Below are 17,418 nucleotides of genomic sequence, written 5' to 3' on the forward strand. Positions count from 1 at the left end.
CAATTTTTGGCTTTAATTTTTCTGCACCCAACTCTGATGATCCGGCCCAATTCCTCTCCAAGCATGGCCTTTTCAACTCTTCAACCTACTCCCATCCTCATGCTACTCTGTCACATCTATGTTCCTTCCATTTGACATTCTAGGACCTCCCCGCCGTCTTGAGGATTCAGATCTTATTTCCTCCGCGCGGTTTCCTCTAAACCGCAGTCCTCACCACCGACCTCCACTGAAGTCATGATGGTTCATTTATTCAACCAGATTACAGGCACCTTCCATGGAGACTCGATGCAATGTTATGGTGGAGATAATAAAAGGGAATAATAAACAGGAAATCAGAGACTTGGGTCTAGTCCTGGGTTTGCCATTAACTAGCTGTGAGGTGAGGGATAATTCTTTATCTTTGAGCCAGTTTCTCCTCTATAAAACTCTTTTTAATCGCTGAAATTCCCCAATTCTAAGTGAATTAAGCATTCAAAGTGACTAGATCAGGGCCTGCTGAGGCTCAGATTTGCAGCCACCATGTTTTTATTTTATTCAGTCATCAACTGCAAACCCTATGCTCTCTCCTTCATGGTCTTTTGTCCCCCCTTATTCTTCAACTCCTTTGCCTTCCTGTGCCTCTTGCAAAAATCCACAGCTTTGTGAGCCCCCTGAGGGCTGAGTGCTTGCTGAATCCTGCTCCGGAAAATCAATCCTGAACAACAAATAAGGGAACGCAACTTCCTTGCAAAGGATCAAATAAATACCCCTGCATGGGGAGAAAGTCCCAGAGAGGGCCAGTGCCACCAGAGTCAAAGTGTCAAGTGGACCGTTTGACTTGCTACCCTCTTCAGGTTGGTCTGATTTAGACCTGCTCATCCCACTGGGGTTCATGCCCCCTCAAAGGGTCTATTCCCACCTGTAGGTCTGGGGCCCAAACCAGAGCAGGTGGTCTGGTCACCAGTTCCCCAAGTAATTGTGAAATGTGAATCCACTTCTCCCATCTGCTGCTAACCTCTTTCTCCTCTCCCCTCCCATCCTCGGTGTGACTCTGACTCAACGGGTAGACTTTGTGGGATCACTGGTGACAAGAGTAAACCCAGTGGGCTTAAGCCAGTGCCTCCCCAAACCCGTCCCCTCAAGGATTTCTGCTCCTTCCTCTGGGAACCCATAGGGGTGCACTCAGAGGAGTCCCGTGGGATACCAATGGAAAGTAACCTTCTGAAATGCCAAACTACTTAGCCTCTCTTATTACCTGAAAACACCTGAGAAAGAATTTTTTTTAAGTTTGTTTTGAGAGAGACAGAGTGCAAGGGTGGGGGCGGGGAAGAAAGAGAGAGAGAGAGAGAATATTTTAGGCAGGCACTATCAGCACAGAGCCCAACTCGGGGCTTGATCTTACAAACCATGAGATCATGACTTGAGCCAAAATCAACAGTGGGAGGCTTAATCGACTCAGCCACCCAGGCACCCCAAGAAAGAACTTTCTGAGCTTCAGTTTCCTAATGGGGAAATTATGTCCATTATGTAGAACTGTACAGATTAGGGATAATATGTGTAAAGGGATGAGGGCAACTTTGGCACCAGGGAGGGCTCATTGATTCCATCTATTATAGCTGTTACCATTAAGTAGACAGTGGCACTCAAGGTGACAAGACATCCCCAAGGCTTCTAGAGAAAGTATGAAGAAACAAGTTCCAGCGACTTGAAGTGCATTGTAAGATACCACCTGGCCATAGTCTAAATCCATCACATCCTTTCTACACAATACATCAGGCTCTACCTTTTCACCTAAAAGGGCAGTGAAATTACATTAAAACCACAGACTAGAGTCCGTGTTTCAAGAAACAGTCTACTGATTTTATTCTTTGTGCTACACAGTGTGGGGGGAAAAACAGTCTACTAAGTCAGTGGAGATCTAATCAAAATGTAGATTTCTAAGAGCAGGTGCATGTTCTATAAGTAATTTGTCCTGTTTATCCATGACCTAAGGCTCCTGTGTCAGGACAGGAATTTGTAGATTCGGTCATGAAAACGCCCACTCAATTCTTAAAAATCTGTGAGCACGGCCCGAAATAATTTGAGAGACTCTGCCGATCTTTGCAAGGAACCTTCCCAAACTGCGTGTCGTTGCCTTCTGGTAGTCCTAATCCCGGGACGCTACGCTGAATTTTGCTCAAAAGATCCCTATAGAAATCATTCTGCGTAGACTTCCTATGACTCAGCCTTTTGGTTTAATTTAAACACATAATGAAATGCTTGATAGCAATTACAGGAGACAGTTAATTCATTAGAAACAATTATTCATCAGACTCGCTGTATTACCACGAGGAGTGGGAAAAAGAGGAACATCTCACAAAGCACAGGAAAGTGGCAGAGAGGCATTTGGCAAACAAACTCGTGCTCTGTTCTCAGGACTTTGCATGAAATATTAACAAGGGCTGTTGTCCAAACATTCACATTGGACAACACACACTTCCTCGTCCAGCAATTATATAATAGAAAGCAAGAAGTTTCTCATTAGTAAGTGAACGTTCACTTTTCGCTTGTGATGAAAGCCTCCTGTATAAGACGGCCAGATTTATTTGAACTTGTGTGTTCAAGCTCAAAGTGCTGCCACGATGGTCTTTGGCGCATTAGTCTTTAAAAGCCCCCGTTTCGATTCGAGGTCTTGTATATGGCAAATTAAAATTCTCGACAGCATGGCTGGCTTGAGTCCACAGATCCATACACACGCTGCACAGAAAACATGTCAAGAGACACATGGATGCAAATCGCATGTATACCCTAGAGGAACGTGGTAAATATTAAAACATGCAGTGTGTGGTATTTCCAAAAGAAGGGGTCTTCTTAAATTATGCTTCCCTCTCACACCTGATCTATGTTTGGCCCCCAGGAAAGATGTTGACCTTTTCAATGTTTAAATTGTTAACGCTTCCATTTTGTAGCTAGAAGACAGAATATGGGACATAAAACTCTTTCAATAGTAATAATAATAAATAATAATAATAGACATTCAAGCTGGCGGTCAATTAAATCCTTGAGTGCGTTTCTAATTAACTACCATTAACAACTGTTTTGTTTTGGTCTGTTCGTTGTGTGCATCAGTGGGGTATGGAGAATTATGCTTCTCTCAAACGATCTACCCCTCACACATCCCTAATGATTCAGGCCTTCCTCTTTTTGCCAATTTGCTGATGGAAACAATAGAGAGATGCAATTAAGCAAGCCCTTCTCGGAGTTCCTAGATGCCTCCGCCTTCCCTCGTTTTGTAGGCTGCCTCCCATCCCCACCCCTACCAAGGAGGCCTGCGAACCACACTCAGCCCCAGACTGGTCCGCTTTCCCTAGACCGCCCCCTCCCCCACCCAGTCCTCTACTGCTGGGCAGGTGGAGAGTGTTCAGAAATGGGACATCAAACTGTGTGACCGGAATTATTACTTCCCATGAAGCTTCTAAAGCACGTAATTATGGGGAGACTCCAGCAGACGGGACTGGCTTTAGGGTTTTGGAAGCAGTTCCTCGAAATTCCACCTCCGTCTACGGGGTGTTTCTTCCAAAATCCACCATTTTCGCTCAGGCAGAGCACTCTGCCCCCTTCACCTTCCATGAGCTGAGAATCCAATTACACGTCTCACATTCCGAGGGGCTCGCTGGCCGAAGACCAAACAAAACAAGCACAGTCTGAGGGCTAACTGGGCAAAGAACGATAATGCCTTTGCCTGGGTGGGCTGGACGAAGACTGGAGAAGGTAGTCCAGGTTGGCCGTGAGGCAAATGTGGGTTGACACCAGTAGTGGGGAAGCTGTGGGGTTTTCTTTTTTAATGGGTAATTACCGGCATTATAATTACCGAGGCGGTTCTCTGTAGCACAGAACACATGCTTACCCGTCAGACTTTTCCTAACAACCATTGTATTTTCACGAGCTGATTTTTTCAGTGAGTTTGGCATTGATCCTCAGAGTTAATCCTCAGATCAAATTGCTTCGTGATTTGTAAGAAGCAGAAGGGAACCGTCAGTGTGCAACAACTAGGAAATCATTTCAAGCTTTTTTGAATGGAGAAAACGTCATTTTTAAGTGATTTTCTCATTTCACTCATGAATAGCTGTGTATTATAGGAAAGGGGAAGCGGGGCAGTTACCATCTACAGAAGGGGAAATTGAAGCACAGATTAAATAGCCGGCCAAGGTCACACAGAAGTCAGGGCCTGTGCCAAGAATAGAACCCACTTCCTCGCTTCCCAGGTCTCTGTCCCCGAGACGAGGGAATACGTATAGATAAAGTAAGTAATTCCCAAATATGCTGGATCTTACAGAATTAAAACATAAATGCTAGCGGCCAATGGTGGGGATCTTTGTTTTGTACACGGCTGGCGTGAAAAGCAGGTGACTGCCAGTGCATTTGGGTCGAATACTGATGATGAGCAAAATGCATTTGCAAGATGCAAGCGATGTTTGGGGCGCCTGGGCGGCTCAGCCAGTCGAGCGACCGACTCTCGGTTTCGGCTCAGGTCATGATCTCACAGTTCGTGAGTCTGAGCCCTGCATCAGGCTCTGCGCTGCCACCGTGGCGCCTGCTTGAAATTTCTCTTTCTCTCTCCCTCCCTTTCTGTCCCTCCCCATCACGTGAGCATGTGCATGTGCGCGACCCCTCTCTTAAATAAACATTAAGAGACGTGTACTTTTTTAAAAAGAGGCAAGCAACGTTTAATGCACGGGAAGGAGCCCAAGTTTCTCTCGGTCATCACGGACAGCCAGTAAAAGAAAAGGAGGTTTTTCGGGGCGCCTGGGTGGCGCAGTCGGTTAAGCGTCCGACTTCAGCCAGGTCACGATCTCGCGGTCCGTGAGTTCAAGCCCCGCGTCAGGCTCTGGGCTGATGGCTCAGAGCCTGGAGCCTGTTTCCGATTCTGTGTCTCCCTCTCTCTCTGCCCCTCCCCCGTTCACGCTCTGTCTCTCTCTGTCCCAAAAATAAATAAAAAACGTTGAAAAAAAATTTAAAAAAAAAGAAAAGGAGGTTTTCAACAAAGAACTCAAAACACTTAACAATTCGTTCCACTAAAGGACACCAGGGTAGTCGGTGCTGCGACTCTATTATAATCAGTGTTACTGGTGACCTTGATAGTTAGATGGAGACAGAGAACTAAAGCAGCCTGTGACGGAAAGAACGCGCGCTCTGAAAACAAAGCTGCGGTCATCAATGGTCACAGGCCTTCACCTTCCCTGGAGAAAAGACCCAAACACACTCATTATTCGAAAAGTGGGCCTTAGTTCTAAAAAGAAGAAAAGGCCACCCCAGAAACAACTGGGTAGAACCTGGGCGCTGACAGGAAGGCGAGCTGCGTTAATGGACTAACGGCGAGTGTCAGGAAGGATGACCCGGCAGCGGCTAACCGCCACTCACCAGCCTCCTGTTTGTGGGGGGCAGAGGGGCCAGCCAGGCCTAGAATTCTCCAGTCGGGTTACTGGCAGGCCCCCTTGGTGCTCAAGCACGTGCGAATAAAAGCCGACTTGCAACATGTCAGACTCTTCCTGCGAAAATGTAACCGGTTGATCTGGAGTACCAACATCACACCAAGGCTGTCCTGTCTGTTCCTTGTTTCCTCCTGGGCCCCCTAAATCCGTCTCTTCCGCTTCCCAAAGAGGGTTCCCTTCCCTCCAGCCCAAGACTGTTACTCGTTCCTTGACAGACCAACCTCCACACAGCAGGCAACCTCGTCCAAACTAGTCCCAGGGCGGCATGTGGCGAAGGACCACGCAAGCCAGACCAGCCCATCGCATGGGCGGGTCAGGAGTCCTACTTAGTTCTTCAAAATCCAGGGGGGGAGGTGAAGTTCTAGAATCTATCACGGGCTTGCCGAGTAGGAGTCAGCTCTCCCACATCCTACTCTGCCCCACCCTGGCCTTCGCCAACCCACAGGTCAGGATCACTTCCCTCCATGACCGAAACGAGTGAGCGAGACAGGCCACAGGCTGGGACGGTTACTTCACCCCCCCTCCCCCCACGGCACAGTTTTGTGTGCTTTTACTGTTACCGAACTCGTCTGTATGTCCTTCATTTTTCTTCTGAGAAAAATCATGTTCCGTTTTCCTCAATTCTACAGCCCAGATCTACTACTTTTCCATCGCTCAAGCACAGGAAAAGTCACATTTTACTTTCCAAGACTTGGGTTCCCTTCTCGGAAGCGTTGGGTTAGAAATGGTCACTGTTGGGAAACTAGCTCTATAAGTAGGCAGAAAATTCTTCTCAAGTTCCTTAAAAGTTTGGAGGCTTGTTTAGAGAATTTTACCCCACTGCTAGCGGTAATCACAACCTTGCCTTCCTAGGACACTCTGTACCTTTTGCCAAACACATTATCTCACTTGATCCTCATTGTGTCTCTGTGAAGCGTGTGTAATTATCTGTATTTTATATGAACAGAGGCTATAAACTACACACATATGAAAGATGCCGTAAGCTTAACACCCTGGTGCACACTCCCTAGGTGATGCCCACACGAACAAGGGACAAGTTTAGGAATATCCGCTTAGAAGTCTTTGCCAGTTGCTGAGGATAAGAAGGAATCCAAAATTCCACTTCATCTGGTATTCATCAGTTATTTTCATGCTATTAAAAATTCAAAAGAGGAGCGCCCTGGAGGGGCTCAGTGGGTTAAGCGTCCGACTTCCGGTCATGATCTCACGGTTCATGGGTTCGAGCCCCGCGTCGGGCTCTGTGCCGACAGCTGGGAGCCTGGAGCCCGCTTCGGATTCTGTGTCTCCCTCTCTCTCTGCCCCTCCCCCACTCGTGCTCTGTCTCTGTCTCAAAAATACACCAACACTGAAAAAAAATTTTTTTTAATTCAAAAGAAATGTTCCAGTTCTACTACCTTAGCCTCCGAATGTGCCGAAGAGTAAAAGGGGAAAAGATTCTGCTATTTCCTCTCAGCTCGTTAGGAATCTGAGTCAAAAAGGACCCAACCACCCTTTTCCTCCTTTCTTTTATTCCTAACGTTTTCTAAGAACTAACTTGAGATGAATCAAAAGCATAGCTAAAACACGGCTCAGGAGTGGATCACATTTAAAAAAAAAAAAAGAAGAAATTTCTGTGCATTTTATTTATGGTTCTTAATTTCAACAAAGATGAATTAGCTGAGCCGTAGTTCTGACAGTTTTAAAATACATTTATGTATTTATTGGGCTCCAGGAAACTATACAATTTAAGTCTGAACCTCTCTAACTTAGATACATGAGCCAGTTGGCCATATCAAGCCAATTAAGAAGTTGGAGCTCCTTAAAACACATTCAAACCTCGAAACTAAACTCACGCTTTGGTTATGTCCATACGCAGACATGTCCTTTACCTAGAGCCTAAAATTTAAATACCAAGAATTATCCTACATATTCAAGAGTAATGTGCATATCAATCACCTAATCTCTTGACGGCCACGCATAGATGCCACCATGCAAATATGTTACTATGTAACTCAAGATAAGATTCTAAAAATTCATGCAATAGAACGCCCTTTATTCAAATGTCACTAACTAAAACTCCTATCTATAACGGAATCTAGGTGTCAGGTACCCAAAATACATTTATATAAAAACATATTTCATGGGGCGCCCGGGTGGCTCAGTCGGTTAAGCGTCCGACTTCGGCTCAGATCACGATCTCGCGGTCCATGAGTTCGAGCCCCGTGTCGGGCTCTGTGCGGACAGCTCAGAGCCTGGAGCCTGTTTCGGATTCTGTGTCTCCCTCTCTCTCTGACCCTCTCCCATTCGTGCTCTCTGTCTCAAAAATAAATAAACGTTAAAAAAAATTAAAAACGTATTTCAAACTTCTAGTAATTAAAGAAAGATCCATGTATCTTCCAATTTTAGCTTCTGACAGTGTGAAGTAGAATTATTCTATTTGTGTCCTAGTGCACATAACTCCCATATATCTTTCTGAACTATTTCTAAGTTAAACGTACTGTTTTAACCAGCAAACGCCCAATCTGGGCCCGACACAGGTAAGCCACTTGGTCTGTTGACTGAAGAAAAAAAAAAAAAAAAGAGAACTTCTGATGGATATGCACATTTTGTAGCAGATAATTTCAAGCAACAACATATTTTTTTATAAATGAAGCATCACTGAAAAAGTTAAAGCTTTCGTTTCTGATCTGTGATTGGTTTAAAAAATGTCTCAAACGGAGAATAAGTCAAATGGTCAACAAACATCTACTGAAGAGTTGAGGCACTCTCTGAGACTTGAGAGTAGTCCAGGAGGAGACAGAGCTCAGTAAACTTACTCTGTAAGTAACACGGGAGAAGGAGTTCAGGTACCACCGAAGAAATCGGAAAAAGACAGCAAGAGAGTTAATGTCTCCATAGTTTTACTCCAGTCAAGAGACTGGAGTTCAAACCCCTCATTCCCCAAACCCTATTTTAAATCTTTTAAGTTTATTTGAGAGACAGAGAGAGAGGGAGGGAGAGTGAGAACACAAGCTGAGTAGAGAGAGGGGGAGAGAGAAAGAGAATCCCAAGCAAACTCCACACTGCCAGTGCGGAGCCCAACGTGGGGCTCAAACTCATGAACTGTGAGATCATGACCTGAGCCGAAACCGAGAGTCTGACGCTTCACTGACTGAGTCAGTCAGGCACCCTCCCCAAACCACATTTTAACAGCATTATTCAAACCCAACTTCATACTATTATATTCCCACACAATTATTTTCTCAGAGTTCCTAGGTCTATCCTAAGTAGAACTGAAATTTTAGATTCATTATTATCAAAACAAAAATTAAAAACATCTATAAAAAACTATGTTTTCTACAAACATTGAACTTTATACTTTTCTCTGAATAGCTTAGTTATTTTTCACGTATTTGCACGTCAGGTTAGCACAAATACGGGAATAGATCCACAAATGGGTATACCTACCCCTAAATGAGCAAAATCATACAAAATCTCAGTAGATCTCACTGTGTTTGGGGCTAAATATCCACAGTGGTAAAGAAGATATTTGAGCTTAGTAACTTCTCCATACTTCTGTTCTTAGAAAATTGAAATGTGGGGCGCCTGGGTGGCGCAGTCGGTTAAGCGTCAGACTTCAGCCAGGTCACGATCTTGCGGTCCGTGAGTTCGAGCCCCGCGTCGGGCTCTGGGCTGACGGCTCAGAGCCTGGAGCCTGTTTCCGATTCTGTGTCTCCCTCTCTCTCTGCCCCTCCCCCGTTCATGCTCTGTCTCTCTCTGTCCCAAAAATAAATAAACGTTGAAAAAAAAAAAAAAAGAAAAGAAAATTGAAATGATATTCAGATGAGAAATCAGACGTGTGTGGCAATAGCTACTTCTTTGGAACCCTAGAGTTCATGAGCTAACTTTCACTGTCAGAATCCAAGGCCTTAGACAAAGCATTGAAACACACGCTGAAGAAACGCTGACATTGCAGGAAGAATCTAGAAAACCAAACAGCCACTTCTGTTTATGCTAGAATTGTGTCTTTCTTATTTTTTTAGCAAGCCGATTTTGCTTTTGTTTTCGTTTTTGTTGAATAGCAATTTCCCCCAACACTCCGCAAGTAGGGTGAAACAAACATTATGGCATGATGATCATTCTTGGGCAGTCTCAATAATACCTTCTTGTTGCACTTATCGATTCTATTCCTGTTCTTCAAATCGGCTCCCACCAACTGTCCTTAGCATCATCCCACTAGACTAAACAAAAATGGGAAAAGGGCAGGCAGGACTGTCACCAACAGGATGCAAGGAAACACCATACAATGACCAGAAGGGAGGGATGTACCGTTCAGCAAATACACGGTGAGCGTCGACTACCACGTGCACCACGCCCTGAAGACACAGAGAAGCTCTCAGCCGGCTCGTGGTTAAGAGAAACGACACATGTACGCAAGCCTGGCAAAGTCACGATGGTGTACGAGGTGTGGTTCATACTGAAGAGGGAGAAAGGGGTCTGAATGCGGCAGTTAGGAGTGCTCGCGGCAGAGAAGCTGACACACGAACTGAGCCTTGGGGGATAAGGAAGGACTTCTGGAGGGGGGGCAGCAAATGGGTGGGAGCGCATTTCAGATGAATGGAAGAGCATGGGTAGCGATCATCAGGGCAGTGAAGGTCTCCCATCATGTCCAACGTTCACAAAACACGAAGAAGCTGAATTAGCCAAAGTCTAGGGATTCTCAGTTGAAAACAAGAGACTGGAGTTCAAACCTGAGTGTCAAAAAAGGCGAAGATAACCTGTCCCTGTGCTCCCCAAACTATAAACTAGAGAGAAAAATGATGACATGGTTAGCACTGAGTAAGGAAGAAGAGTAGATATTGCCCCCTTTTTCCCACGGGAGGGAAAGTCTTTGCGCCAAATACGGCTGCGTATTCCGTTTGCAAACTTCCATCTCTGTCCATTAAAGAGTCGCGAGTCCAGGTATAACAAGTACTTGAAAGTTAGTCAGGAAACAAACTGTCCTTACCTTGCTTTGGAATGATTATGGTGACAGGGACGCCAGAACCACCTGACTGTAGGTTGAGGGACACCATAAATGGTACAAGTCAGGGTCTGTCTGCTGCCCAGGGGGTAGAGGGTCGGGTCTGGAAAGGACGACACGGCCTTTTCATAAATCTGGGGTTTCACTGGAAGGGAGATGAACAGGAAAGAAGTCAAGAGCTGTACGGTGACTTTCTCCCGGGCCACAGCCTGAAGGACCACATTCCCACTGGTTTTGATGTCAGAGAAACAAACACATATTTGCTGGCATTACAGCTATTTTTTTTTTTTTTTTAAAGTAGAATCGCTTTGGTAACAGTAGAGAATTGATTCCATGGTATGGACATCATGACTACAGTTATAACAAAAACATTTATTGCTTATGGAAGATAACAAGCAGACATGAAATCGTTTTGATGGGGGCATATGTGATTTTTAAAATAATTACTTAAAAGGGGCGCCTGGGTGGCTCAGTCAGTTCGGCATCCGACTTCAGCTCAGGTCATGATTTCACAGCTGGTGAGTCTGAGCCCCACATCGGGCTCCGCACTGACCGCACAGAGCCCGCCTCTAAGCCTCTGTCTCCCTCTGTCTGCTCCTCCCCCGCTCTCTCTCTCTCAAAAATAAACAAACATTTAAAAAGAAATAAATAGGGGCGCCTGGGTGGCGCAGTCGGTTAAGCGTCCGACTTCAGCCAGGTCACGATCTCACGGTCCGTGAGTTCGAGCCCCGCGTCGGGCTCTGGGCTGATGGCTCAGAGCCTGGAGCCTGTTTCCGATTCTGTGTCTCCCTCTCTCTCTGGCCCTCCCCCGTTCATGCTCTGTCTCTCTCTGTCCCAAAAATAAATCAAAACGTGGAAAGAAAAAAAAATTTTTAAAAATAAAAAGAAATAAATAAAATAATTACTTAAAAAGTTGGTTTAACTTGATGTTGTTATATCGACTTTTGATTTACAAGTTTTCCTGACCTTCACCCCTCCCCGAAACCAGAAGGAAGCGTGAACGGTCAACTTACCATTTACAATTAAGGTGGTGGTAAGGTTTTTAAACACATTTGACTGCTTTATGGCCAGCAAGATTGTGTAATCCCCTGCATCTTCCGCAGTAACGTCTTTGATGATTAATGAGTAGCCAAGAACCAAATAGCGAGCCGATTTCTCGGTCACAGGGAACCCATCTTTTAACCTGCGGTTAAGGGCATGATCAGGAAGTCATTCCACACTGCCTCTCCGATAGCACTTTAACACTGCCATTTACGCTTGTGAGCTCAAGGTGATACATACGTTGGTCTCAACGTTCATTTAAAAAATTTAGACACTAAGCTTCCAGGGAAACCAGGTGGGGTTTTTAAGCTCAGACACACAGAGCCGCTGGGGTGGCTCACTTGGAAGGGTGCCTGACTCTTGATCTCAGGGTCGTGAGTTCAAGCCCCACGCTGGGTGTGGAGATTACTTAAATGAAGAAAAAACTTAAAAAAAAAAAAAAAACCCTAAACTGAGACACACTTCACATTTATTGGCAAGGAGGAAGAAGTACCTTGAAGGAAGAAAGAAAAAGTGATGGTTTAAGGTACCCACAGGGGTGCTGCTGGTCACCATGTGACTTAAGTATTAACCCAGAAGCACTGGCTGACCCCCTCCAGATGTTTTTCAGAGTTTTCCACGACGCTTCATCGGCAGCACAAGGGCCATTGTAGGTCAGATCAAGTAGATCATTTCTCCAGATAAAAAATAAAAATAGACTTTTCTATTGTGGTCTCATGTGGAGTTCTTATTAGTTGTATAAATGGTCACACCAGTTGTCCCTTTCATAAACTATAGTGAAACCAAGATTATCAAGATCTTTCCCCCGAGGGAGAACAGTTAAGGCACAAAACTCGCAAACAAAAGGTACAAAACTTAATTTTTTTTTTTTTTTTTACTTTAAATATATCAACGCCTAGACATCCTGCAATTGCAAACAGAACTGAGAGTCGGGAGACTGAATGCCACCCTGTGCTGTGCACCCGACTCATCCGTTCGGACATCCCGTTTCTTCAAGTGTTCTAGACTTTCTCAAAGACTTAACTCTAAAAAATTCTACGATTTCATTACGTTGCACGGTTCTTCAGCTGGCCATTTTAAAATCTCTTAGTTTACTGTGTTCCGCATAAAGGTAGATGCCAATAGTTCATACCCATGCAAGTTCTGCAGGCAAATTCTCATCACTAGAGAGTCTCAGTTCTAAGACAGTCCAAATGGCTATGCTCGACTTTACGACTGCAACTACGATCTTAGTTTACTTTTATTTCCCATTAGCCAGTCGGTGGTTTCGAAGATGGGCTGTGTGTGTGTTTTCAGTCCCGGCTTCAGAGTTACCGAAGAAAGTAGCAGGGATACTACTACTTTAACAGGCGGGGATACTCTCAGATCCTTTGGAAAGAGCGAATGTAGCGCCTAGAGTGATTCAGTTCCTCTTAGGGAATAACGGACACTCATGGGAAATGGACTTTTGGACTTACGGTACATCATAGAACAAACGGAAATCTCTCTTTTACTGCGACGGCATGGAGGGGCAAAGCAGAGTTTAACGTTCTCTTTAACTCCCTATTAACTATTTGAGGAAACGGAGAACAAATCACGCAATCACGCACCAGCAAAATAAGGGCTGGTGAAGGTGATTCTACGGTGGTACCGCTTCTATATTGTCTGGGTTGTTTTCCTAATCGGTTTCACACCGGACTCTTTGTTTAAAATGTAACGGTCTGGGCCAAAGATACTGGTGTTCAGAAATGATTTCACAGAATGACTGCAGATTATCAACAGATTACATTGTTTTACATCAGGTGTTGTGCGAACATTAAAAAAAAACAAAAAACCTGCTTCAGGAGTTTCTGAATATGCAAACTTCGAGCCAAAAAAAACCCCTTAATTAGTTCAAGTAGGTCCATTCGTCCGCCCCTGCAACTGAATAAGTCTTGTCTCTATTAATGTTTGTTTAATTTTAAAACAAGACTGGAACTTTCATCCCAGCTGTGTATAAAAGAATTATTTTCAGATAATAAAAGAATTATTATCCTCATTACAAGGGCCTGCTTCTTCAGGGTTACTAGAGCATGTTACATATTCAAGATGCTTCCTATCCATTGCCCAACACACTCCATTCAAAGGACGTTGACATCATAGAGAGGCTTAGAGCTGCAGAAATTTAGTCACAGGGAGTGAACGGCTAACCTGAACTGAGAACTCAGAAACACCGAATCCCTTGCTCTGTCCTGTGACACACCGTGTCGCCTCCCCTCCGGCCCGGTCTACCTCCTTCCCTCCCGGCCCAGAAATCCACAGAGTTCTCTGCTTTCTACCGCTGTCTGGGGAACTTATTATCTTGCTATTTTTTTCAGGAATTCAAGTCACCGGGCTCCTGCATCTTCCTACTTAACACGGCATATCTTAAACTGATAGGAAAATAATTATGGTCCTACCACAGGACTTCTGGCGAGGGAAATGCCTTCACTTTCATAGACAGCCTGTAAGACCGCTTGCCGGCAACAGTTTCCAACACTTGCTGTTTTCGATGTTTCACAGTGATGAACGCTTTATCTTTGAAAGGAGAGGTGATAAAATAGATTAGAAAAGACTATGTTTATCTTGACCAGAACAAAAACAACCCAACTCACTGCCTCATTCAAGGACGGTTGTGAGCAATGACCCAATGGCACTGAATTCTGACCAAGCCTATCGATGAGCCCCATATCGATCCAGGAATAAAATAATTTAGAAGCACTCTCACCGGTGAAAACACTTTGCATCAAATGGCTACAAGCAAAACAGAAAAGCAGAGGCAGGGCAACAGAAAGCAGAACACCTCACATATCCACATCACAGTAAGAGAAGAGTACAGAGACTTCTAAAAACCTGCTTGCCCAACGTGAGTATGATGGAAGAAAGTCTTCGGGCACCTGAAAATAACCGATCTGATTTCAAAAACTGACTGGAGAAAGTCAAAAGAATCCCAAAAGGGGTGCCTGGGTGGCTCAGTCGGTTAAGCGGCCGACTTCGGCTCAGGTCATGACCTCGCGGTTCGTGAGTTCGAGCCCTGCGTCGGGCTCTGTGCTGACAGCTCAGAGCCTGGAGTCTGCTTCGGATTCTGTCTCCCTCTCTCTGCCTCCCTCCCTCCCTCTCTCCCTCTCTATCTCTCTCAAAAATAAAATAAACATTAAAAAAAGTAAAGGAAAAAGAATATCAAAGGCCACTGTCGGCATTGTTCCATAGATTCTGCCCCTCACCGTTTTTCAACAGTGGAAATAAGTAAGGTTTTCAGGGACTGTTAAGTATTTTCTTTACAGAATTTGCCTGTTGGAATTAAGCGACAACATTAGGATTTCATGAGACTAAAACCAGGGATAAAAAAATCACATCAATTCTAAGTAATTTATCACACCATTTTCATTTCCCTAAATCCTAGGGGTACCTGAGAGATTTCCCCCAGAGAATAAAGGAAAATCTGTCCATGTTTTTCTGGTTTGTTCATATGGAAGATGAGAAAAAGAATTTAATAGAGATTATAACATGATCTTACTGAATTATTAACCACAGTTTACTGGAAAGGAAAAGATCCTCTGTCCAATTCGAAAATATTAAATTTAAAGAGCACTTAAAGCGATTTGCTTTTTGGCAGAGGCTAGGAGGGGGAGCAAACTATATCGCTCATGATAGGGTGCCTCTTGGCCAAAAGAGAACGTACATTTTTATAGCGCCTGCCCCAAACCCACCATGATCAGAAAGTCGAGGATGAATTTGCTTACCATATACGTGCACTGAGGTGTTAACGGATTTGAATGACGGGCCACTCTTCACATGACAAGTATAAAGTCCTTTGTCTCTGTTCTGCACATTGTATATCATAAGAACACTGTAGAACACATTAGCGTCGGAACTGCGTCGGCCAATTCGTTGCCTTATAGAAGCTCTCTTCTTTGCCTAGAAAGAAAATGTATAACAAATGTAGAAACAGTCTTGTTCACGCACAAGGGTACAGCATTTCTCAGGTTATGACGGAGAGCAACATTTTATGCCAAGAAGCAAACCCATCTAATGGCAAGATGTTTGGAAACTCTCTGTCCCCATGCGTTTCAAATACCTGCCCCAGTAACATTTGTTAGCACTTCGTTTTCTCCAGACGGACGTTCATGTGCGTTATCTCAACGGTTTCTCCCAACAACCCAGGGAGACGGGCAGCCTTGCTGCCCTTTGACAGGTGAAGAAACTGAAGTGTCAGAGACCACGAAGGGCTGGAAACTCAGGCCTTCTGAGTGTCAATCTCGTGCCTTCCCTCTAAGCACACAGCCCTCTAAACAGTCCCCAGTTCTCTGCGCGTAGATATCACTAACTCAGGCAATCGTTATCTTTAGTGCCTGGCGTAATGACTGCTTCTCGAATAGAACACCACGTGGGTTTCCTTTTGCTCTCTTCCTAGAAATGAAGGAGACAGTCCCGAGTCCTGGCTGCACGCACTAAGCTGTAACCGTCCTGGCCTCGCGATCTCGCTCTTTGGGCGATGCTCTCCAACTTCGGCCAAATCACACCAAACGGATCTGAGGACGTGCAAAGCCACCTACCCACCAGTGGTGGCAGCGGTGGGATGTTGTCCCGTGTTTGCCTCACTGAACACCAAGAGCAGGCCCCGGGGCTCAGCGGGTGTAAATTGGCCACAATGACTCCTTCCTGGTTTTGAGAAGATGAGATCACATTGCCTTTTCCTTTCATTGTTCCTTCCCCGCCCCCGTGTTTTAGCATTACATTTTATAACACATAATATGTTTTTTCTCCCTCTCCATCCTTCCCCATGAGGAGGCATGGAAAAGAAAGACTTTGGAAGCTGTGAACTGGTCTTTAGGTGTTAAACTTAGCACTCGTCTGTGCCATGTTTAAGAAACTTCTACCCACCTGTCCTTGCATTGCCCTGTTGAAACAGACACACGGTTAGGCCACTGTCTTCCTTCTCAGCAGAAACCAGAAGGAAGATGGCAGTCACCACCGTCAAAAATCAGACAGTCGGTCCCCTAAATAGAGTTACGGAAAAGCCCTCGCTCTTTGTAGGTATTACTTCCGTCTTCTCGCTTAGAGAACTCTTGCCTTCTCAAAGTTGAATAACATTGGTATTGTTTCTGTCTTTGGAAAACAGCTGATCCTGGGGTTCAGATATCTGCTTTGGTCTAACACTGCAGCCATCAGCCACACCTAGCTATCAAAATTAAAATAAAAGGGGCGCCTGGGTGGCTCCATCAGCTGAGCGTCTGACTTCTGTGGCTCAGGTCATGATCTCACAGTTTTTGAGTTTCAGTCCCATGTCGGGCTCTGTGCTCAGGGCTCAGAGCCTGGAGCTGCTTCTCTCTCTCTCTCTCTCTCTAAAAGTAAGACATACATAAAAATCTTGAAAAAATAAAATAAAGTTTAAAAATCCAATTCCTTACTCACACCAGCCACATTCTAGGTGCTCATTAGTCATATGGGGCTAGTGGTTACTATATTAGGCAGCAAAGATATTTCAATCACAGAAAGTTCTACTAGACAGTGCCATCTTAGAAGGTAACTGGCCGTCAGTAGATGTATCATCACACTCTGAGAGTAGAGCCACTAGCAGGGCAAGAGTTTCTTCCCTCCTGGCGTTTATTGAGAATATTTGATTTCTACCAAAACCCAGAAACATCACCGAGCTTGGGCTGTGCCGCGTCAATCATACTAACACACGGCAAGCGGGTGCCGCGGGGACAGTTCGAGTTTCTTAACCGTTGATCACAGACTCCCCATCTACACATTTTCAGACGATTGTTTGCAAGGATGTTTGCTTTGAATGAGGAAACCCGACTTGGCCTTTGTTCTTCTCGTTTTTCTGAAGGACAGCACTGCCCCTTTGTCACTTCACAGACGGAGTAGGGGATGGCTGGGCTGTAATATCTCCCCTTTCCAAACACGCTCCGATCAGGTGCCTGACTGTCGGCCAGTATCTTC

General features: G+C 44.9%; 1 protein-coding gene across 2 annotated transcripts in view; it reads right to left on the minus strand.

Moving 5' to 3' along the window:
- Positions 1 to 17,418, minus strand: part of FLT1 (fms related receptor tyrosine kinase 1) — a 175,721-nt gene that overhangs the window by 102,409 nt on the left and 55,894 nt on the right. For both annotated transcript variants that reach the window (XM_030308446.1, XM_030308437.1), the window contains exons 7-10: positions 15,213 to 15,387; positions 13,890 to 14,007; positions 11,445 to 11,614; positions 10,417 to 10,576 (exon numbers count right to left, since the gene is read on the minus strand). In XM_030308446.1, coding sequence (XP_030164306.1) covers positions 10,417 to 10,576; positions 11,445 to 11,614; positions 13,890 to 14,007; positions 15,213 to 15,387 — 623 coding nt within the window. The remainder of the gene's footprint in view (positions 1 to 10,416; positions 10,577 to 11,444; positions 11,615 to 13,889; positions 14,008 to 15,212; positions 15,388 to 17,418) is intronic.

The sequence above is a fragment of the Lynx canadensis genome, chromosome A1, assembly GCF_007474595.2.
Source record: "Lynx canadensis isolate LIC74 chromosome A1, mLynCan4.pri.v2, whole genome shotgun sequence".
Taxonomy (NCBI): domain Eukaryota; kingdom Metazoa; phylum Chordata; class Mammalia; order Carnivora; family Felidae; genus Lynx; species Lynx canadensis.